Genomic DNA, 23,354 nt, shown 5'->3' on the forward strand with positions numbered 1-23,354 from the left:
TGCCATCGGTTCAAAATCATGTTTATAAGCAACTCTCATAAAATTTGATCAAGCTGATAAAACAATATTAATGTTTTTTTAGGTGTGAAGGAGGGCCTGGGTTAAATAGATGTGCAATGATTTTATGCTACCAGAAGAAGTGTGAATATACTGTTTTTAACGTATATACTGTTTTTACCATATATATTAACTCACTTGTGAAGAAATTAAGTCTTTTAACATAACCATTTAAAAATCTGTATTTTTATTGTGATAAATGTGTACAAACTGAACTGATTTGACCATTTACTCCCTCTTAAAGAAGCAACAACTCATGCATGCATTTCTTTAATACATGAATCTCTACAACTACACAGCACATTTCTGCAACAATATGTAAATACATGCAAACTGAGGGGCTTTCTGATGTTTTTTTAGGGGGGATGAAATATAGGGAAGACAAAAATGAACACTCAAGACCCAAGCCAACTGTGTTGTTGAGCTTTGTATTTACAGTAAATCGATGTCAATATTCACCACAACATTTTTAGATAATTCAAGATGGCAAAGCTCTCGATATTGGGCATATTCTGGTGGAGTGTTCTCTTTTTTACCATTCATGTTGAACGGTTTAAAATCAAATAGAGGTACCACGGAGGAAATACAAAGACAGATCCCTTCTTTTTCCTGTGTGTGGAAGTCTCTGGAGTGAGAAGAAGAGTCTTTCTGCTAAATTCAACAGGCTGGTATGAAAGCACAGTGATTAAACAGAGTGAGCCACTCCATGAGCGGAAGCAGAGCACGATATTACGACTACTGAACTGAACACTACTGATTAATCCTGCAATGGGAGCAATCGTTATGAAGATACGTTTGCATTCATTTTACATTTTTTAAGCTTACTTCACTGATAAACACAGCTTTCTTTAAATCCAAATATGTTTCAAGGTTTTTAAAGGGAGAAACAATACATTCAGTACAAGTTACATTACCCTCATACCCTCATTGACATCTGTCAAACTCTCACAATGGCACATAAGAGTAACATGCAGTATTTGCAGGTTTTACTTTTGGACTATTTCACCATCCACATCCTCATCAGCAGTGAGAGGGGTTCGGTTGGTTTCATGTTGGAGCACATCCCTGAGAACTGGTCACACAGTAACAACACGTGGTTGCCCTCCTGTGGTCATGGAGGACTTCACAGTCACGTCCCAAAAAATAATTAATCAAATAAGACATCTATTACAAAGTAACAACTATTAGATACTGTATCTTTATCATTCAATTCAATAGCTTTTCAGTCGTGTCTAATAGCACATTTACACATACCTTACAAAAGTCATAATATATTGTAAGAAAATAAATAATCCAAGTATTTGTGCAATGCACCGGCCCTTTCAGTGATCACAGCCGTGATTAAAGCACACAGTCCTGCTCACATTCCCTGTTCACACACTTTAAAGCAAAAAGAGATAACACACACACACACACACACACACACACACACACACACACACACGGTCACACTGTTGGGAGCCATTGTAGCGAACACCACAGCAAATTAACAAGAGCTGTCAAGACGACAAGAAGAAGTTCAGAGTGCAGATGATTTCACAATTATTCACCACAGCTTGAAGCCTATATTTCACTTGCATAACACGACTCCACGCAACATTTCCAAGCAGGATATTTACACAAGGCATACAGCGGAGCGTCCGTTTCTCAAGACACTCACAGTCAAAACTGATAGCAGTGTCAATAAAGAGTTCCCTTTAGTGTGGCACTTCCCAGCTGCCGGTTTATTTGCCAGACAACCATGATGCAGGCTAGTTTGGCTTCCACAATAACAACTTCTGGTGAGCATCTTCCCCCTCTGTACCTCCTGGTCTGTATGAGAGTGGGGCTGCCGGGCTGAGCCAACGCTCCTCAAATTCCTCCCGTGGTTGGCAGAAACAGGTGGGAGGTTGCGGGATGAGCAAACTGGGCGACGACGTTGAGGCCTGGGATTGGTTGTTTCCCGACTCAAAGCTCCGTGGTCTCCCAGCTCACCTCCCGCGGAACCTGGCGTCATTTAGTCCCAGTGTGGATGACCGTAACGGTGGAGGGCCGCGGGCGTGATGGCTCGGCCACCACGGAGGGTTCCTCTAGTACAGCAGAGGGGGCGTCAGAGTCCTGATTGAACACTGTAACAGTAGAGGGCAAAGGCTCTATTGGAGGACCTGAGGGAGGAAATATAGTGTCAGCAAAGAGTTTTATTTTTACAATACAGGAAAATATGAATAAAAGTTAAAGTATGAGTCTTGAAATGTTTTCGATTATTATCAGGAAATCCTACAAATAGACCAAAACCAGCTTCTTAAGAAGTGCTTATCGGATGGTCGAATCATTTCAGAAACTCCATCCACCTCCACCTCTCTGAGGTTGGATTACATTCACACCCACGTCATGCTGTCATTGGCCAGCTGGGCGGAGGTGAGAAAGGAGCCATGGTTTTAACTTCCCCCCTCTACTCTCTTTTATTATGCGATACACAACTACTTCTGTGTTTTTTTAAATGTCATCCAGGAGAGACTGTGTGCAAATATGAGCTGTTATCCCCATAATTCAAAGGGTGAAGCATCTACCCCTCTGTATGCTGGTCGAGTTTTCATTCTGCAATCGTGTGAGGCCGTTTCGGACCAACATAAACAGATTATTTCCAACATGGTCTGACAGCACGTTGTACAAATTAGTTCTGAGCGAACACAACCCGGCCTTAAGGTCATCAGTCAACACTTAATGAATATCCAAGCCTGTCTGTGGCCCTCCTCCCCAAACACAATGGTTCTTACCGAGGACTTGAATCTTACAAAACAAGTCACAAATATTAACTCTCAATTTCTAAAAAAAAGATAAATAATTTCCTAAAACAACTGAGCTGGTGTTGTTTACAAATTTTACTCAAACTGGAGTAAATAATGTTCAGCCAAAGATTAACACATATTTGGTGATGAGTATTTACAACAGCAGGGTGGCAATAAACAACAATGTTCATCGTAATAAAGTCACCCAGTGTGACAGTATGACTCATTTATGTGTTTTTAATAGTGTTTGGACAACAACGGAGCTCTATGACACAGAGGAATACACTTTATCAGGTTTTGGGTCCATAGACAATACAGTAGGATCAATAAATGAGTGGTTTAGGTCTTTTCTCTGGATTTATTGATAATTAGAAAAATAAAAAATATCACCAGGCACATCCTGTTTTCTCTCTTTTTTTTTGAGTGCAGATCTTGGCCAGGTGTGTTTGCAACTACTATTGCTCTATTGTGTGATTGGAATGTGAATTACACAATCCAAAATTGTCTAACCTGTCTTCCCAACCGTGTGTGTGTGTGTGTGTGTGTGTGTGTGTGTGTGTGTGTGTGTTTGTGTGTGTGTGTGTGTGTTGTGTGTGTGTGTGTGTGTGTGTGTGTGTGTGTGTGTGTTTTTCTCGCATTTCTCACACAACAAATACACCTTCATTTTAATCTATGGTGATATCTGCACCGGCTCTGTACAGGCGCATGCCTCAGCTCAGTGTCACGGGCGTTAACGCGACATGAAGCAATCATTTAGGCTTCAATTCTATTTTCCCGACAATACACGCATGCACGTGAGGTTGATGCCCACTTAAGGAGAGCAGCAGCTGGGGTTCGGCAATGCACTCAACTGTTTTATCACTGGCAGCCCTTAACGGACTGGGGCCATGTAAGAGTAGTGAGTGTTGAGACAGCACGCAGTCAATGGCAGAATAAAACAGGCAATAAAACAGTGTGAATCACCACAACCGTGAGAGGTCCTTGAGCATGCAGCCGTAACTAGACACCCGGAATATTATACAGTTTGTTGATACTGAATACAAAATTAGCCGTGGACAGACACAGAGGTGCACAATCCATCACTCACGAACGAACGCACACAAATCATGCTAGTGATCGCATGGTTAATAATACTGATCTATTTCCATGACATCTGAGCAATGAAAACCATGAGATGTGGTTTAAAGGCCAGTGAAAAGCTAATAAGTGGACATTGAGTTTAGTTTACTTTGTTGTTGTTGTCTATTTATGTGTTCACATATAATGAACACATAAATATAACACATGAAATGTCTATTTATTAATTTATAAAAGTGAGGTCATGACCAACAGTCTTTTAAATAAAGTGAATTATTGTAAAATGATATAAAACAAATAAAAGTAGTAAAACCTGTCATTGGAAAAGTTGGAACCAGCAAATGTTTTGCTTGTTTGTTTAATAAATACCTTAAATGATTGATAAAGTAACTAGTAAACAAAGTTTACTAATGCGGTGGTACTTTAACAGATCTTATGATAAATTAGACAGCACCAGGAATGTAGTGACCACATGGCTCATGTCAACTCAGTTTAGTCAGTTGAAATGGAAATAACACCTCAGGAGCTTTTCAAACAGCTTCTAATTATCTCAATGACGAGGGCAGCGGAGTGAACAGAGCTCGGCTAAGTGTGGCACTAAAACTTGGACATGTTTGTGTCTGCAGAGACATCTGAAGTGGCACTCACAGTCCTTCAGGGAGAGCGGGGCGCAGTCCACAGACTGGCTCTTGGCTGGAGCCCGACTCTGAGGGCTGGACACGGTGTTGTGGATGCTGCTGCCAAAGCTGGTGCCCAGCTGCAGACGCCTCATGTGGCGGATCACAGCCGTCGCATTGAAGGCTTGCTGTATAAAGAGGGTGTAAACAAACACATGTTAACACCAGACAAACCGCTGTGTGTTTTTGCTATTCAAAAATATAGAGAATATTGTGTTTTTTAGCTACATCTGATTAATATTGTGGGCTCACCCTCCATTTGCTTTTGGCAAAGTTTTTCCGCATCTGTCGACTGACGGATTCATGAATGTTCTTGCAGAGAGCCGTGTCTCCAGCAATCCTGAAAATTAAAGTCAAGTTTTAGATTATGCAAATAGAAATTCTCAAATACAAACACAATATTAGCCAAATGGTTTATATTTGTATCTGTAACACCTCAGGGAATCGTCCTCGTGTTTTCCTATTTACTCGGATCAATTATTTTCATTCTGCTACGTCTTTGATTGATGGGTGCAATGTGTTTTTTTGCAGGAGCTCACACACTGCAGCCCTGTCTGTCCCATTCATCATAATACTGCTGTGTGAAACCCTGTCATGAAAGCCATTTCTCTATGTTATTACACCTGTTACCGGTGTCACAAACCACATATTTGTAGGAGAGGCTCCACCTGCCCAGGACCCAAAAGGCCCATTAAGGGCTAACAGAACCATCCATATTGGCCGCCTCAGCCTGAGACAGCGGCCCACGCCCGCTCGCTCTCGTTAGCTCGGGCTCAAGCCTGGGAAGACATCGTAATTGTTCATTAAAGCTTCCACATTCTTCAAGGATCCTTCAGGATGCCAGCCACTAATTGGCAGCCCTTTATTCAGCAGATTTCTCTCTGAGGGCTGGCGGTGCCGAGCTGAGGTGGGTTTTCGCGGCTCGGAGCCATGGCGACAGATGACAGTGGGAGGACATTTTCTCCATGACAAATGCGTAAGCCTGGCAAGCCTGGCAAGCTGCGTCATACTGCGGTTTAATCACACCAAAATGTGTGTGGTTCCCTGTGATTGTCTGGTCAGGGTGCAGTGCTGTGTGCTGTTAGCTTCTCACCAAGGGTGCTGAAGAGCCTGGTCACATATGAATCTCTTCTCTGGGTCCTTCTCCATGAGGTTGCTGATGAAGTCTTTGGCTGTGAAGGAAAATTAAAAAAAGGTGAAAAACATGTCCAGCTAAGAACATGTTGTATTCTCTGTAACAGCGTAGGGTCCTGCAATCAAAACATTTTCCTAAAACAGGTCCTAGTATGTAATTTAGAAGTAATTATAAAGAAAATAGAGATCTACTAACATACTATATTATTACTTTAGTTTAACCAGGAAATGTAACAATAGTGTGGAGGTTACAAGATGTGGCTGATTCCCAAAGGAATTTCCTTGAAATAAAGGTAATATTTAAACCCAATAAATTACTTGTTTAACCTCATAAACATAATCCACAATATTTTTTAACTGCATGCATGTCCGTAAAAGACACATTTTAAGCTGACCTGCTGGCCAGAAGACTCTATGTCATTCCTAAGGCTAATTATGTTAAATTATTAATTGAAAATACAGTAAAAGGTTGTCCGATGAGTAAAAAATATACAATAAAAAAAGAAATCCAAATAAATGTAAAGTTTTGTTGTGCTTGTTGGATGACATGAACTTCTGATTAGCTTGAGCTAGCTAATTTTGGTAGCATTTACTTGCTTACTACTGTTACAAGAGTTTATAAAGAGATGCTACAGTAGTATCCAGCATATGGATGAGTCAAATCACTTTCACGGATTGGTGTTTCATTTTGTATTAACTTTCATATAGCTGCATCATGTAGCTAGCTCAGCAACTACTTTGCGCTAGCCTGCTAATGTTACACATATTGATATATTTAATATTTACTAGTTCTTTATTATTAACTTAAAGTTACACTGGGAAATAAGGCATTAGATCAATTATTTAAATCTGTGTCAAGACCCCAAATCAGGAAAATAAAAAGTGCTGGTGTGTAAAATAATTAAAGGTTACATTTATTTTACAAACTGATTGGAGGTTAAAGAAAAATATATTAAGCTTTATATTTATTTGACTTACTATCTAACTAGGCTATTTAACTATCTGCATTACTTAGGCAGGCATATTAATTATAGCCTTGACTCATCTAATAACCTTTCTGGGATTCATAAATCAAGTCCTCTATTAAAGAATATTAGAAAACAATGGGGCCTTTAAAATAAAGTGTTACCTCTTATGTATATTCTAAAAAAAAAAAAAAAAAAACACACGCACACAGACGTCATAGCTCACCGGAGTCTGATATGTCATCCCAGTATGGCGCGTCAAATTCATAGTCTGCCTTGAGAATCTGCTCGAAGAGCTTGGAGTCATTCTCGTCATAGAACGGAGGGTAACCGCACAGCCTGGAAAGATAAAGATCCGTTTGAGTGTCTCCATCCAGCTGATGTTGGAAACTTTAACCCAAATCTAAAAAAGGATTTGCTGTGAACTAATCTCATTCCCTGGCAGTTTGATTTCTCTTATATCATACAACAGGAGACGGTTCAGAAGGATTATAGAGACTACATGAAGGCTAAGAGGGGGAAAAATAGGACATTAACGGTTCATATTTTCATATGATATGGATAAAAATGACATGCAAACTGCAGATTTAAACTCTGATCTTGATTATGAAACAGTCTAAATTTTTCTATAAAACCCAACAGACTCATTTGTGAGGGCTTCAGGGAATCTTCCACTCAATTACCTTAAAATTCCTCACACCTAACGAATAGATAACAAGACGAGGGATTTTCCCTTTGCTAACGAGCAAGACCACTTAATTAATTTGGCAGCAACATGTTACACTGAAAGATTTACAGGCTCTGTGAAATAGGAATAGTAGCTGTGGGAACCATTCAGACTACGATCAAATGGGGTTTATTAGAATTGGAATGTGCTTCATTTATTTCATGTCTGACTGCGTTAGACTGCTTTTAGGTTTTCTTTAAAAGGTGCCACATTGTATTTTCTTTAAGGATGTGATCTTTTATATGAATCCTATCAATGTTTTTACAATTTCAACCAAGCTATGGTCAGACCGTTAATCAATCCACAACTTTTGTCCAGAAATATCTTGACAACGCTAGGATGATTCCCATGAAATGTTGTAAAGGCATTCATGGTCCCCAGAGGATGAGTCCTAATCATGTTGGTGATTGTTTGACTTTTCATCTAGCGCCTACACAAGATCCATATTTTTGTTTCCAAGTGAAATAGCTCAACAACTGTTGCCTGGAAATTTGCTCCAGACATTCAAGTTCCTAATTACGTCTATGCTTATTTCAATTTGTCCAGTACTTTGATTCATATCCAAAGCTTATGACATTCCCATGAGCCTCAGCTATACTTTGTGTTTGGCGCTAATTAGCAATTATTAGCATGCTAACACATACCACTAAAGCTGTGTTCCAAATCCAAGCCAATTCTTTATTGTAGTCTACTTACAACATACTACGCGTCATTGTATGTTTAAGCTTTTAATTTACCAAAATATCAGACTGAACCGTTTCATATTGATAAGAATACAATGTGTGTGATGTCAGTTGTCGATGAAAGTATCAACTGAACTTCACTTATATACATCTACATTTTTTTTACTCAGATTTAATAAAATGTAAATGCACTACATACTAAAAACCTTCTCAGAATCTGTATGAAGTAGTAGCATGATAACATTAGCCCGAGTACAGCCTCACAGAGCTAGCATGGCTGTAGACTCTTGTTTGTTTATAAATTCTAATCTTGTCATCTGTTTTATGATGTTTGTCTAACTCTTCACTTTGCTTCCTCTCTTGGTCAGGAAACTCCTGATAAAGATGTTACTAATCTCAATGAGGTTTTGCTGGTGGTTTCTTAACTTCCTGTATAGGTGAAAGTAAAAAAAAAACACATGAAAACATGCTATCAAATGCACAAAATAAGCTTTGGTTATTAACCATATTTATATTTAAAAGTGAACACTTACAGAATATAAGCGATGACCCCAATAGACCAGCAGTCCACGGCTTTACTGTAGGGCTTCTGAGCCAAAACCTCAGGAGCTGCAACAATGAAATTATATTAAAAAAATGGTCCGAAAAACTAATACTCATCTAGTGTTTTGACCTTTCACCATAACACAGAGGCTGGATAAGAATGTAAATGTTTGTTGGTTTGCCTGTAGCAGATGGCCAAGGTTGACCTGCGGCTTCTGGCAGATCCGATTAGATCATGTTTAGCCAACTAGCGCATCTAATTATCTCGGAGGATGTTTCCAGAGCTCAGAGGGCGTCCCTTACCGACGTATCCTGGAGTCCCACAGGCCGTGGCCATCACGTCACCTGTTCCCTCCATCTTTGACAAGCCAAAGTCGCTGATCATGATTTTTGATTCATCATGGGGACTGAAGTACAGCAGGTTCTCTGGCTTGAAGAAAAAAAAAAAGAAGAAAAGGGTTTTAAAAAATTGCATCTGTGTGTGTGTGTTCATGTGACCTCATGTACTGTTTGTGTGGATTCATTTCAGTTATCCAGGCTGAAAGATATCAGGCAAAATGTGAAACTAAATCCGACTGGATTTGTCAATCAAGAGTTCCACAATCAGGAGTTTTACAGCTCATCCAAAGGCTTCATCAGTTTTACCCGAGAAGGTAAATCCCCGACATTAAGCCTCTGTGGGTGATCCTTGTGAAGAGCTCACGTAATGTCATTCACTCAGGTTAAACAGCAGGGATTTCCCTCTCTCGGTACGACTGAAGAGTTCAGCTCAGAGTGAATTCACCGTCCTACCTTCAGGTCTCTGTGCACTATGCCCATAGAGTGCAGATAGTTGACCGCATCCAAAACCTGTCGAATGAGCCGACTAGCATCCATCTCTGTGTAGAAGCCTTTCTCTACGATGCGGTCAAACAGCTCGCCTCCAGACACCCTGTCACCACAAACAAGTTTATGAATTTATTTTTAAGTGGTATGTTCATAGTAATATTAGTATATTACCCAACCACAAATGATTGATTTAAGCCGGACAAAACCACAGAAACATACTGCTGTTTCCATTTCCCTTTCTAAAAGCAGTGTATTCTTAATTTTTAAGCTATATATAGATTGTGCATTAACTATCGGGGCCCTCAAACTCTAAAACAGAGTCCTTGTTGAGTCATTCCTTTAAATTAACCAAAGAAATATATATATATTTCCACACACCTGCATTTCTGTAAAAAGGTGTCTTTTTCCACAAATTTTCTGTTTTCAGTATATTTGATTATTGATCAAAACACTTACATTGTCCAAATTATTTTAGTAATGGCATATATTTACGAATTGTTTCTTCTTTTTTTGACTGTCCCTTTGTTTAGCCATTTAGATTTATAGTAAAGATTATAATCATTTATGGGACACGACAATGACATTGGTACACGTTCAGTTCATGGAATGGATAACATAATAGAAATATCTCATTCAGTTCAGTGCAATTATTGACTGGATGATTAATTTGAGTTTGTATTTTACAGTGTAGGCTACTTAATTTTTCCATCATATGTCATCATGACTTCTGAGACTCGTTCCTTTGTCACATTATGTAACCTTGAAGGGGTTTGCAGCTGATGCTCCAGAAATTCATCTCAACTCCTTTTAAAATGCATCGACAAAAGGTGAAAAAGAGTGACTCATATCAAGTTGAGCATCAATTATTAATATGTGTGCACGCTTTCATGGACGACTGGCAAACACCATTTTTACAAGTGAGAGTTCAAGGCAACATTACACACCTTTGCAGAGGTAAAATGGCAGCAGTTATAACCGCTGATGCATTAGTCACAAAAGTTGTGAAATGATGTCGTAAGGGGAGAGGTCTCTAAAATAATGATGACATATGCCACATAGGAAAACGGCACAGAGGTTTTCACACTTACACTTTCAACACTGACTAAAATACATTTCACAAGTTATTTGCAACATAAAAAAACACTTAAAACTACATCCTCAAATATGCCATTAAGTAGAATCAACAGCGGGGACAGCCTCGACTCAAGCTGAAGCTCAATCATTCTGAGCTTAAAGAAAATATGATTATTCACTTTGCTGCCAAGAAGATTGATACCACTTTCTCTGCAGTGAATATGAAGCCGAGGCCAGGAGAGAGTTAGCCTAGCTTAGCACAAAGCGACTGGAGACAGGGGGAAACAGCTAGCCTGCCTTTTTGTCCATATATAAAAAAAAACAGCCCAGCAGCATCTATCAAGTTCATAAATGATTTCATATTTGTTTAATCTTTACAAAAACAGAAGTGTAAAATAACAAGTTGTGGTTTTACAGATGGTTATGCTATTTTATGTCAAGACTTCCTGAGTTCTCTTGGCGTTGGCCTGAAACAACACGATCTATCTGAATTTGTATGACATGAACTAAAAGGAAAACATTTCATTATTAGTTATAATTCTCTATATTAGTGTTAGTTTCCAGTATTATAAATACACATTATCAAATACTAACTATATATGAATCTATTATTTTTCATTTTTTTCCTTGTGTCATAAAAAAGCGCAATACGTCATTTCTGGCCAATAGGAATAAAAATATTTCATATTGGGCCAGATATTTTTGCATCCAGGTGTCTGTGAGGATCCATTAAAATACCTTCCTAAGAGCAAAATTGATTCTGGGCAGACATTCTGGTTTTCTGGGCAGACATTCTGGTTTTACAAAGATCACTGGGTATTTCTTTTTTGAAAAGCAGATGCCTCGCTCTGTGACTCAAATATGACCTTATGCCACGGCCAGATATTAGAGTGGTATCAATCTTCTTATCTAACCGTCGGAGAACAATAGTCTGTAATATCTCGTTCATCTTTAAAGCATTACTGTATTCACTCAAATATTCATCCGAGGGCTTAAAGACGCTTATTCAAGACAAATAAACACAACACATTATCAAAATTGATGGCTGAATAGGAGACAAAGAGCAAACCTAAACAGAACAAAGTGATGGGTTGATGTACTTACAGCTGCATTATGAGGTACAGGTGGTTTGAGCTCTCGTAGATGTCCTCCAGAGCCACAATATTCTCATGCTTTATCCTGCAGAGGGAGGACAGAAAAATCACTTCCCGTCAGCCTCGATTCATTTCAGCACAACCCCTTAACGAGGAGCAATTAGCCTTTTCTATTGTTAAAATGAAGCCCTGCCAACAGTTATCTTTCTGTCTTTGTCAAGGATATGTGTTTATGCTGGATCAACATTCCTAAAAAAATCTTTGTTGTTTAATTTGACCAAATGTGTATGATGATTACCTTATTTGTTATGTTTTGTTGTTAAAAATAAATTATAAAAAAAGAAAGTGGGGGAAAAAATGAAGCCCTGCCAACTGAAAAAAAAATGTTGCTTTATTTAGCAGTATTTTGTAATAATACTGTGTGTTTGTGCACATGTGTATGTTCACGCTCGCTGAAAATCAAGCTGGCTTAAGTGTATATTCACACAAGGGAGAAACCTTTTGTGTGGTGGAGAGCGAGGGAGGGGGGACAACCCCTATCAGATAAAAAAGATGCTAGGAGTCTGTGTCCAAGCAACCAAACAACAAGGTTTAACTAAAAAAAAAAAAAAAAAAAAAAAAAAACTCTGCAAAGAGCATGCAGATGACAGAGCGTGCTCACAAGCACAGGTGGCTGAAAGGGAAAAGGTGGAGGAGGAGGAGGAGGAGGAGGCGGAGGCGGGGAGTCTCAAAGGACTAAATAACCTTCACAACTTCCTTTCAGAAAGAAGTCCTGAACAGAAATGAGGTTGCAGTGCGAGGGCTGTTAGACTAACAGAGCCGAGTAAAGAGTGTGAAGAGAGGGAGGAGGAAAAAAGGGATGAGAAATCAAAACAGCAAGAGGAAAAAAAAAAAAAAAAAAAAAAAAGGGAGGAAGTCAAAAGGATAGCAACCGTAACCAGGCAACTACACCCAACAACTGTCGAGCTCACTTCAAGAGTGACTGATAACTGAGCTTCTCGGGGGAATTACCAATCAGGCCCTGGAGGAGGACGGATTGTCACCTGTTGTCAGTGCAAACCTATCATACCCTGTGTGTGTGTGTGTGTGTGTGTGTGTGTGTGTGTGTGTGTGTGTGTGTGTGTGTGTGTGTGTGTGTGTGTGTGTGTGTGTGTGTGTGTGTGTGTGTGTGTGTGTTGCACTGTGAAGACCCAAAATGGTGGATAGATGAGATACGACAAGTAAGTCACTTAAGCCTGACAATGGCTGTTAAATAAACTGAGCTGCACCTGCATCCCAACTCTGAGTCATTACTCAGAGGAGAAACACACACAAACACAAGCTTCCCTGAGGATGCCGTGAGGTTGTGACCCTTTTCTAAAGTGGTGTTCTTCTTCTGCAAATTCCCCCCGCGGGCTCAGCCATGCGGTACCTACTTCCTAAGCACGGCGATTTCATTCTCGATACTTGTCTCCTTTCCCTTCAGCGCTTTCTTCGGGATGCACTTGATTGCCACCATCTTTCCCGTGGCCTTCTCCCGAGCCATCACCACTTCAGAAAACGCACCACTGCAACACAGAGAGAGAGAGAGAAACATGTTAGTTCTGCATATGTGCTCAGCCAATATTGACACAGAAAACCGTTGTCAGTTTGTAGATGGAGGGCACTCAGAGGCAGACAGGCCAGAGTACACAAACAGCATATTGTGAATATTTACTGAGAACTGGCAAAGTCCCTGACTATGGCCAACAGCCGTCTGTGTTGGCTTTCACTCGGTGCTCGTGTGCAGCCAAAAGCACGGCAAACACTTTTAAAACCTCTAAAAAACACCCATTGCGGATAGCGTGTCTTCCTCGGACCATCTGTCTCCATACATGAGAGCCTTTGAAAAACAAATAAAGGAATTAAGAGAATATATGCTCAAGCAATCTGTATCTGTAGCTACGATACCACATTCAGTCCACCTTAATAAATCTCGCTGAGCAGGCAGCTTTTTCATCCACGCACCCTCATAAGAGTTCAATGTGAAGATGGTTTGATTTGAAACCCTCTGGGTCATGTTCACTGGATGAAAACAACTAATGTGAACTAAAAGGAAAATCCTTGATCCACTGATGAAGCCATGGCTCTGATGAAAGCTTGTTTGCTGCGATGCATCAGCATAAGAAAAATAAAATAGTAAACTGAGCCCGAGGCTAAAGTGTTGAGATTTTCCGAAGAGCTGCCGTCCAACTGCAGTTCATAAATTCTTCATCAACTCCTCTGTTTGCAAAAACATGTAGCTTTCCATTATTTTACTCTCTGCTACAGCTCTGTGGTTTTATATGTCCTTTACTTTTTGTCCTCAGAAATGAAGGTTTTATCAAGGACAACATCAAGACGTCAGTTATGTTCTCAAAGCGCAATCAGTTCCTCCCAGCGGGATCAAACTCAGCGGCAATCGCTGCACTAAATCCCATCCGAGGCCATCAAATCCAGGCTAATCCTTCACTCAGCCACCACACAGGGAGGGGGGGGGGGGTCAGTCAGAGCCGACACATAAACGCCGACTGTGAACAAACACACTATCGAGTCGCAAAGCCCTGACTCCAGGTGAGATGAGGTTGAACACACTCAGAGAAACTGAGATGGCTCGGAGCGCACGTCCTGCCGTCTTTGACCTCATTCTGACTCGTGATGCGGGACAATATTTAAATTCAAGGCCTTGTGTAAGTGAGGGAGTTGGTTGCATTATCTTCCCACCACAGCTGTTGCTGTGAGCAACATTTCTCTTCAGCGCATGCGACCAATCTCCCCAGTTGTGTGGACATGTGGAGAAGAGAAAATTCTTCTGCCAGCACGCCGAGTTTGTCAAACGACTCTCTTGCTTGCTCGCTTATTTTTTGAGGTGCGTTTATTTTTTTCAGAGCGCGCTTTCTGCAGCAGGAGACACACACTGACGAAAACCACAGGAAACCAGTGAACTCACTGAGAAGACGGTTAGAGCATGTAGCACCATTCTGTCCCTCTGCTCACCGCATTGACAAGCAGCAGCATCACTTCCTGTGAATGACAATATGACAGAATCCAAGCCTGTGACTTCCCTCGCTCTGGTAAACTGTGCTGCAAGCATTCAATCCATTAATTCCTACTTCACAGGAAAGAAAATGTGTGATGTGTGTTGGGAGACATATGGTGAGGTTACTGCCCACATGCTCTTTCTGCACATACATAAATACATATGCACACAAAGATGCAGTAACACGCCCACATAACTCTAGAGCTGAGGCCATTCATTGATTATTCGTTTCATTCATTTTTTTCAAAGCAAAGATTCCCAAAATTTGCCGGTTCCAGCTTCTTTTTTTTTTTTATGTGAAAATGTTCTGTTTGTCTTTGTCATATTTGATAGTAAATTAAATATCTTTAGGTATAGACATATAAACCAATATCTTATTCACTACATTTTCATAGACAAAACGATAAATTAAGAAAATGATCAGAATCGATGAGTAAAATAATGGTTAGAACTACAGAACTCCCCCACCTATGGGACTACCAGCACACGTAATTCATCTCTAAAATAATCCTCCATGTGATCAGGTGATGAGTATTAAGTAATGAGAGAAACCTCCATCTCATCCTTCATTGAAACTAATCTCAATCTATTACGCAAGATAAATATGAGTGTATGGCTGCAAAATGCTTCTGCCCCAGTGTCACAGACTCCACAATCAAGTCAGCACACTGACTCACTTGGTTAAATTATAATATTTGAATTTTAAATTCTCCCCAGAGCGTCAGAGCTCCTGATTCACAGCTCTCGGATGACAATTTCAGAGCTGTGTGTGTGTGTGTGTGTGTGTGTGTGTGTGTGTGTGTGTGTGTGTGTGTGTGTGTGTGTGTGTGTGTGTGTGCGCAATCACACAACATCACCACACTATGTGCAGGACAGCCGAGCCAAACCGGCTGACTAATGTCAAATGTGAATGTGGGTGTCGCTCTGTGTAGAAACCTGCGGCTGATGCTTTAGATGTAAAGTGAAGCCAGACAGAAAACTTTTTTCTTTTTTTAGCGACTATGAAAATGAAGGGCCACAGTGTTTCTAGACGGCTGAGGCTGGCTTATTGACATTCACTGTATTGCGCTGAGTAATCACACTGAATCATCTTGTGTAAGATGCATTACTGCGGCCCGTTACGCAATATATGGGATGGAAAGGTCAGACCTGATAATCCAGGTAGAGCAATAACCGGTGTGACCTACTGAGTTCAAAGTCACCATTCAACGCTGCAACGACAGCTTTAACCAGGAACATGACAAATTATAGAATTTATACTCTTAGAAAAATGCAGATAGAATTAAAGTTTACAGCTTTATATATGGGACAATCAAAGATTATCTTAATCACGAGTATTCTTAAAAATAACAGCCATCAGAATAATTGTACAGTAAACATAAATATATACATTTATGTGAGTTATGGTTACACAAAACCCTTCTTACTAACAGATATCACACCACCATCTGCTCACCTGTAAGTAATCCTTCTATTCAGTTTTGTAAACAGGCACTACTTATTGCAATATGCGCTTAATTATTCTGATCATCATCATCTGGAATGCACCGATAACGGCCTCTCTGCTTGAGGATCAGTTTTCTATGTTCGCTGTAAAGAATCTTTATAAAAGGCAATAGTGGAAGAAGTATTCAGATACTTTAAATAAGTAAAACGATGATACAATAATGTAAAAGTACTCCATTACAACTTGGCCAATACTGGATTTTTGAGGCCAAATCAAATTAAAGAATAGTAATTTGAAGATGCATATCAGTAGATATCTTTATTGTTTTGTCATTAAACAACCCATCATTTTGTATTTATGATCTGTTTTACAGTTGGAAAATGTTTATTTATATATTATGATTTTCAATACAATTAAAGATCCATTACAAGCAAAAGTTCTGTATTCAAAATGTTGAAAAAGTTAAAACATACTAAAACACTGTTAAAAGTATAAAAAGGAAAAGATCTCTTGATGCAGGTAGTCAGTGTAACTTTATTAAATATAAATAGAATATTCTCACGGGAAATAAGCAGCATTTTAAAGCTGCAGCTGGTCCAGATGGAACTAATTTTAACTACTCTACATCCTGTTGGGTAGTTTAAACCAAAATGTACTGTATTTTATAAGATGATAACATGCTTTACTGAAGCTGAAGTAAGCTGAATTGATTTGTAAAATAAAGAATTGACGAAAATAGTTGGCCTCCATTTTGATTAATTTATATAATTGTTAAAGGAAAATTGCCAAACATCTCATTTGTGAAGAGAAGTTGTCTTCCTTTGTATTATTTGATAGTAAACAGGATATGTTTTGAAGTGTTGCCAGGAAAAATCAAACACGTCGCCTCTATCTTAAGGAAATTATTACGGACGCGTTAATAAAGTAAAGTAAAGAATGAATATTTCAAAATTGTGACATCCTGAATTCAGTCGTGGTTTTCATGTCTGTTTCTTGCTGCCTGACCAGCCAGCACTGGTTTTATGTCTTTCCAGGTAGTAAACAGCATTGATCTGGTGCTGTGGAGTTAAATCAACTGCAATGATACGATTTGAATGAAATCCAGAGGCTCTCACAGTCCCAACGAATGAAGCTGGAAACCATTACCCAACAACACACAGGGACCTGAGGGTACATTCCAGGAATGTGCACATCAGACTGCTGATCAAACAGAGAGAGATGGTCAGTTTACAGGGTGATAAGAGCTGATGCCACTCGTAAACAACCAAAAGAGGAGACGAATCTATCGCTCGAGGGAAATTTTTGCCAGGAATCTGTCTGAAGCCTCAGCTCAGCCCCGTTGGAGAGAAGCTGAATTATTTTAAAAGGGGTGATTATCGCCTCCTGTGCTTTGATACAGGCCCGTCTGGTACACTTCAACTACCTGAGTGCAGAGGAAAGTACACTGTGGCTTTGTAGGCATTCACTGTGGTGGGAGGGACATGGATACAAATGGAAAGCATTAAACATACTGCGCATTATCTTATTTGACTCTCCATCATTATGGTCAACGACAAAGTGTCTCCACCCACAGTGAATGTAGGTGGACGGAGGACAGTGGTGGTGGGAGGTGGAAGGCAGTGTCTTCTTCAGAGGGAGCAACCAAGGACTACATCCTAGTTGCCTAGCTGCCATTTTCACTGCATCAAGGACCCAACTAGTCTCCACACAAGTCGTGCTTCAGAGAAAGATCAATGAATGGAGGCAGTCACTTTAATGCATCACGACCAAGCTCTTTGTCAGAGCCAGGGTCGGTTTAATATCGAATGTAGAGGCCTGTTTGTTCATTAATTTCATGAATTGTCTTACTTTGATGGCAAAAAGCATCATTAAGATGTGACTTTAGTCGGCAGTAAGTGACATGAATGTGTCAGCTGGGAGTTGTGTGGTCTGCTGTGAGAGCTAACAGAAGACAACTATGGCACTATAATCTCAGAAAGCAGGACTCTGGAAAAGAAAAACATGACAAAGAAGCTGGAAAGCATCCTTTTTGGCCATGACATTTAAAACAAATAAAATAAAGGAGAGCCTGCAGCTTCATCCAAGACACCACCCAAACCCCAACACAATATGTATGCCCTATGGCATGAAGGTACAGAAGTGTGAAACGCAGAGACACAGCTTTTATCCTCAGGCCATCAGACTGATCTACTAACCCAATCAACTGAAATAACCCATCTCAACATACAGGAAGTTCCTATTTTCCATTGCTAAATAACAATACGAGCCAATATTATTTTCACTAAATCAATACTTTTATATTAACAATGGATCACATAGCAATAGGGGTCACTCGTAGTGAAGAGACCACCGTTCCCCTCAGCTCTACAGAGCGTTTTAGCATCTTTCAGCTCATTGTTTTAACTTTCCAGCCCCCAACTTTACCGTTCAATCTCTCTGCTCTCGTAGTGTTGTTTTCAGAGAAAAAGCTCTTAAAACCCACTTTACACTTTCTGCAACTAGCTGGTGAACATTTACCAGCTTAAGTGCCAGATATTTAACCCTGAGGGGTTATAGAGAACAAAATCAGAGCATTGAAAAGAGAGAATAATCCAAATGAATGATAATGTTGCTCGTAACTGCTGAATGTGTAAATTAATTACCGCAAACGTATCTTTTGCATTTCTCTACTGAATATTTTTGTTATATATTGGCCAAAATATACAAGTTACGATATACTGATAATAAGCTAATATTGGCTATAGGATACATCAGCCAATTCAATTATGAGTAGGGCTGCTTCGATCCGATGAACAGTATCAGAACCCACAGTGATAGAGACCTTTAGAAGCTGATGGGCCATCAGGCAACTCATGCACATTAAATAAAGTTTCTTATCCGCTGTCTGTTACATTTGTAAAGATTTTAGAGCCACAGGAATCCTCATGTGACCTTACAAAAAAAACAACGCTAATAAGTGACAGGTATGGTGAAGATTGGGGGAAAATGGTATTGGAGCAGTACTCTGTATCGGTAGTCACTAAGAGTCTCGGGAAGAGACTTGGTGCATCCTTATTAATCAGTTGGCTTTACTAGGTTGGTAAAAAGCATCTGTGACAAACATCAACACCCTCAGTGTGAGAAGCGAGGCCCCCTTCTGCTGCACGTTCACAACACTTGTCAACTGGGATCCCCTGAAGGTGCTTGTTGTCAAGTTACTCAATTTGCTCCCACAGAGTATCAGCAGCTTATGGCTCTGAAATTAGCCACAAGGCAAATTGGAAGTGAGGTGGGAGGACCGGCTTCAGTGGACAAGATCTCATTAGCCCGCAGGAGCTAATGCAAGAAAACACGGCCAGGAAGTGTTGTCAAAGCTTTACCGACACCGCCGCTAGCTAACTCTGCAAACTCCTACCAATCTTCTATCTAATCAGTCATAGGGTTCACAGTGCGGCCTCCGGCTGGGGTTGAAATTAAATCTCTGTGCAGCAGTGGTGGAAATTGTACACGTAACTAAAGTTAAAGTACCAATAGCACAATGTTAACAATACTCTGTCACAAGTAGACGTATTGCCTTCAAAATAAAAGGTAAAAAGGTAGTAACAGCAAAATGTTTATCAGTTAAATTTACAGTATCACCAAAATCAGTAAAATGTACTTAAACGCAGCAAAAGGGCCAATGTTAGTTCTTTGTTGTTTAGTATTTTATTATTATTACTGCTGTCATCGTTGTAGCTGATGGAGCTAAAGCTAGTTTCAACTACTGTTGGGTATTTTTTATCTACAACAATGAATCATATTTCATAAACTACCCACTGGTTTAGTGCGTCAAATATTAATCTGCAAAGTAACTCCTCTGTTTAATGTTTTTGACTGGAAGTATGAAGTCATATAAATGGAATTACTCAAGTAAAAGTACCTCAAAGTTGTACTTAGGTATAGTACTGGAGTAAATGTACTTCCACTGCTGGTGTGTGGAGAGCAATGAATGTGGACGCTGCAAAAGGGATGATCCCTCTCGGACGCTGACGGGGAAACCTGATGAGGAAGCTATAGTTGAAAGGGGGAGAAGCAGCAGGAGGAGGAGGAAGAGGAAGAGGAGGATAATCTATGTCTCTTCCTCCGACCAACACTCCTTCCTCGTCCATTTTTAATCCTCAAGCAAAGCTGCAGGGATTCTCTGCCCCAGGTGGGCTCATGTGAACCCTGCTGTGTGACAACAAGGCACTCCCTGATAAAGACCCGTGGGGGGGAAACCAGTAAAAGGGGACTTTATCAAAGTCACTCAGGGCGAGGACGCTCTGCACGATATGAGCTCCGAGGACGTGGGCGAGGGATGTGTGTTCCTCCAACCTGGCCATTGTGCGGGCAGTAAATCACGATGATTCACTGGCAGTATTCAGAGGTTGTTCAAGCACAGATGAAAGCCTTGGGGAAATCAGAACAGCCTCCAAGGTAGGAATGTCTGACTGTTTAGTACAGCAGATGAAGTGTCGAGTGCGCTTCATGAATCATCAATCTGAAAGAGATTTTTTTTTGATGATGCTGCTCCTCAGGAAAAAACAGATCTGTTGTCGTGACGAGCAGCACAAAAATGAGATGATGGAAGGACAAAGATTATTATTAAGTTTAAACAAGATGCTGCATAATATAATTAAAACAGCAATCCACGCTGTGTCCGTTTTATCATCTTCTCAGTTTAGCTACAAACAAGGTGACTAGAGGCCAGTTTCTTTTTTTGCTCAGCTTGACACCACCAGAGTCCAAATTAACGAAACAAACATATTTCCCCAGGGAGACCGCTTCATTCACACGGCCCTTAACTCGAATTTCCAACAATACAAACATCACCTCGTTAAATTCTTCTCAGTCAAGGAAGGAAAGACGTGTCTTTAGGGGGCAGAGACCCAGCAAGGGGGGGAAAAAATGAGAGATCTTACTGTGTGATGGCAGAAGATTGACTGCCTGAGACCTTTAGGAGTGTGGGGTCTTCCATTCAACAACATAACGTATTCAAAGAAGGAAAAAGACATGAAGTCAAGCAGCACTAACAGCGGACCGAAATAAACTCTGGAATTTGTGTGCCGTGTACTCCAAGGGCAGGAGAATAACTTCAACCAAAGAGGTCCCGAAACGAAGGAAACCACGCAGTTTCATAAGAGTGTTTACTGTGCAAACAAGTGTGTTATGCTTCTCTGCTGGGAAAAAAAAAAACCTGTCCCTCTGTTTGAGGAAGAAAGACAAGAGGCTGAACACCAGAACATAAAGTCACCACAGATGATCTCTTCAATTTGAGAGTTGATTTCAGTACTTGAGTATGCAAATAGGGCCCTGCTATCTTTGTCACAGTTGTGTCCTGTTTAACAAAAACGACAAACCCCCCCCCCAAAAAAAATAAATGGCTGCCTGCTCTGCCTGGCTACATGTTTCAGCTCTTGATCCAAATCTGTGGGAAGAAATATTATGGAGAAAAAAGAAAAAAACCAAAACATGCTGCAGTAGTTTCTGAATGAACTGTGACATAACGAGTCTGACTTCACACATTATTGTGCCTCTTGCATTATTTCCGCACCCTGAACAATTAACTGAGGCTTGGATTTGTGTGTGTGTATAAAAAAAAAAAAAAAAAAAAAAAAAAAAAAAAAAAAAAAAAGCATGTCTCTTTGTGATGGCTGTAAATGAAAAACAAAAAGGCTCTTTTCTCTATCTGTCGAGCTGCTCTCCGTTAATTCAACAGCTGTCAGTCCGATGTTTCATTTCCGTTCAATCGGTGCAGTGTCTCATTGTTTGTCTGCTCCTTTTTCTTTTTTTTTTTGCCACAACTGGATACAAAGTTTCCAGTCGCTCGTGAGAATGCGTTATGTTTGCTACTCACGTGCCGAGGACTTCCTTGAAGTCAAATATCTTCTTGATATCATCGACATGCTTTTTCCAAGATCCATCGCTGGACTCGCCGTTTTCTTTCGCCATTTCGCACCAGGGGGAGGTGGAGAGAGAGAGAGAGAGAGAGAGAGAGAGAGAGGGAGGGGGGGGGAGAAGAAGAAAAAGAAAAAGAAGAGAGGCTGCTGGAGGATCACCACAGCCGTCTCACCCAGACACAGCAGCAGCAACCAACACACACACACAAAAAAAGAGAAAGAAAAAGTAGTGCACTTTCTCCGAGGGCTTCCTGGCTATTTTGTCAGACTATCTTGCTTCTTCAGCCCCATGCATGAAGCCAGGCAAGCCCGAGGAAGAGGAGGAGGAGGAGGAGGAGGAGGGGAGGTATGTCCTACCCGGAGAGGTTATTTGACTAATCTGTTTGACGTAGCGGATCCCGACTCTGAGCTTCCCCACTGTTCAGTTCACTGTGACGGGGAGGGGAGGTGGGGAGGTGGTGGGGGAGGACCAGGCTCTCCCCCTCTGCTCCTCCTCCTCCTCCTCCTCCTCCTCCTGTGTCAAAGCGGAGGTGCGGTGAGCTGAGGTCGGGCTACCTGCAGGAGGATGACACACTCGGCAGCCTCGCATCCAGAGCCGCTGTTATCTGCCGCGGAGTCGCACCGACCGCCCCTGCGGGTTGTTACAGCATCGTTTGGGGAGTGGGAGGCTGCTGCTGCCCGCCTGTCTCTCTCTCCCTGACAGCCTGCACCGTGGACAGGCTTTAAGTGTTCGCATTGCACCAAATATTTGGAAAATAAAAACACTCTCTGCAGGACTGGTCGGAGTTCAGTGTTTCTGCTGAGACGTTGCACGAATAGTTGCTTTCATTTTGATATGGGGTTGAGATGCAGGGGCGTAGTGAAGAGTAATGGGGGGGGGGGGGGGGGGGGGGGGGATGCATGTATGAGTTTGCAGATCAGCTTTAGGATTTTATTATATTTGTTTATACAGTACCAGACAAAAGTTTGGACACACCTTCTCATTCAACTACTTTGAAGAATGTAAAATATAAAACATATTCTGGTTTGTTGAGCATTTGTTTGTTTACCACATAATTCCATATGTGTTCCTTCATAGTTTGGATGTCTTCAAAATTAATCTACAATGTAGAAAAAAAAATGAGAAGGTTTGTCCAAACGTTTGACTGGTACTGTATGTATGCATTAGTCATTGTAGTCTATCTTTATTATTTTTATGTCCGCCTGGTAAAGTACTTTGGCTGTACGTTTTGATAAGTGACTAAATTAAACTATGATCAAATAGAAAAATAGGACTTTCCACAAAAAACCTGGGGCTTGTTTTCCAAACTAAGAACCAATCAGCTCTTTGATCAGAATCAGAATCA

The 23,354-nt window shown here is 40.6% G+C and overlaps 1 protein-coding gene across 1 annotated transcript; it reads right to left on the reverse strand.

Moving 5' to 3' along the window:
* Positions 1-244: 244 nt before the first annotated feature.
* Positions 245-22,394, reverse strand: camk1db (calcium/calmodulin-dependent protein kinase 1Db). Its single transcript, XM_054619426.1, has 11 exons — positions 21,966-22,394; positions 13,043-13,174; positions 11,638-11,712; positions 9,424-9,562; positions 8,935-9,061; positions 8,622-8,697; positions 6,905-7,017; positions 5,673-5,751; positions 4,832-4,919; positions 4,551-4,707; positions 245-2,201 (listed from the first exon to the last, which is right to left on the reverse strand). Exons 1-11 carry the CDS (start codon positions 22,058-22,060, stop codon positions 2,050-2,052), a joined length of 1,233 nt encoding a protein of 410 aa, XP_054475401.1. The 5' UTR covers positions 22,061-22,394; the 3' UTR covers positions 245-2,049.
* Positions 22,395-23,354: the final 960 nt, after the last annotated feature.

Source organism: Anoplopoma fimbria, chromosome 19 (assembly GCF_027596085.1).
Source record: "Anoplopoma fimbria isolate UVic2021 breed Golden Eagle Sablefish chromosome 19, Afim_UVic_2022, whole genome shotgun sequence".
In the NCBI taxonomy this organism is placed as follows: Eukaryota; Metazoa; Chordata; class Actinopteri; order Perciformes; family Anoplopomatidae; genus Anoplopoma; species Anoplopoma fimbria.

Excerpts from the sequence above, each read along its gene's own strand:
- camk1db (XM_054619426.1), bottom strand. The coding sequence starts at position 22,060 with ATGGCGAAAGAAAACGGCGAGTCCAGCGATGGATCTTGGAAAAAGCAT. Across the intron at positions 9,062-9,423 it reads TAGTGCACAGAGACCTGAAG|CCAGAGAACCTGCTGTACTT; the intron begins GTAGGACGGTGA and ends TTTTTCTTCAAG. Across the intron at positions 4,708-4,831 it reads TTGCCAAAAGCAAATGGAGG|CAAGCCTTCAATGCGACGGC; the intron begins GTGAGCCCACAA and ends CTCTTTATACAG.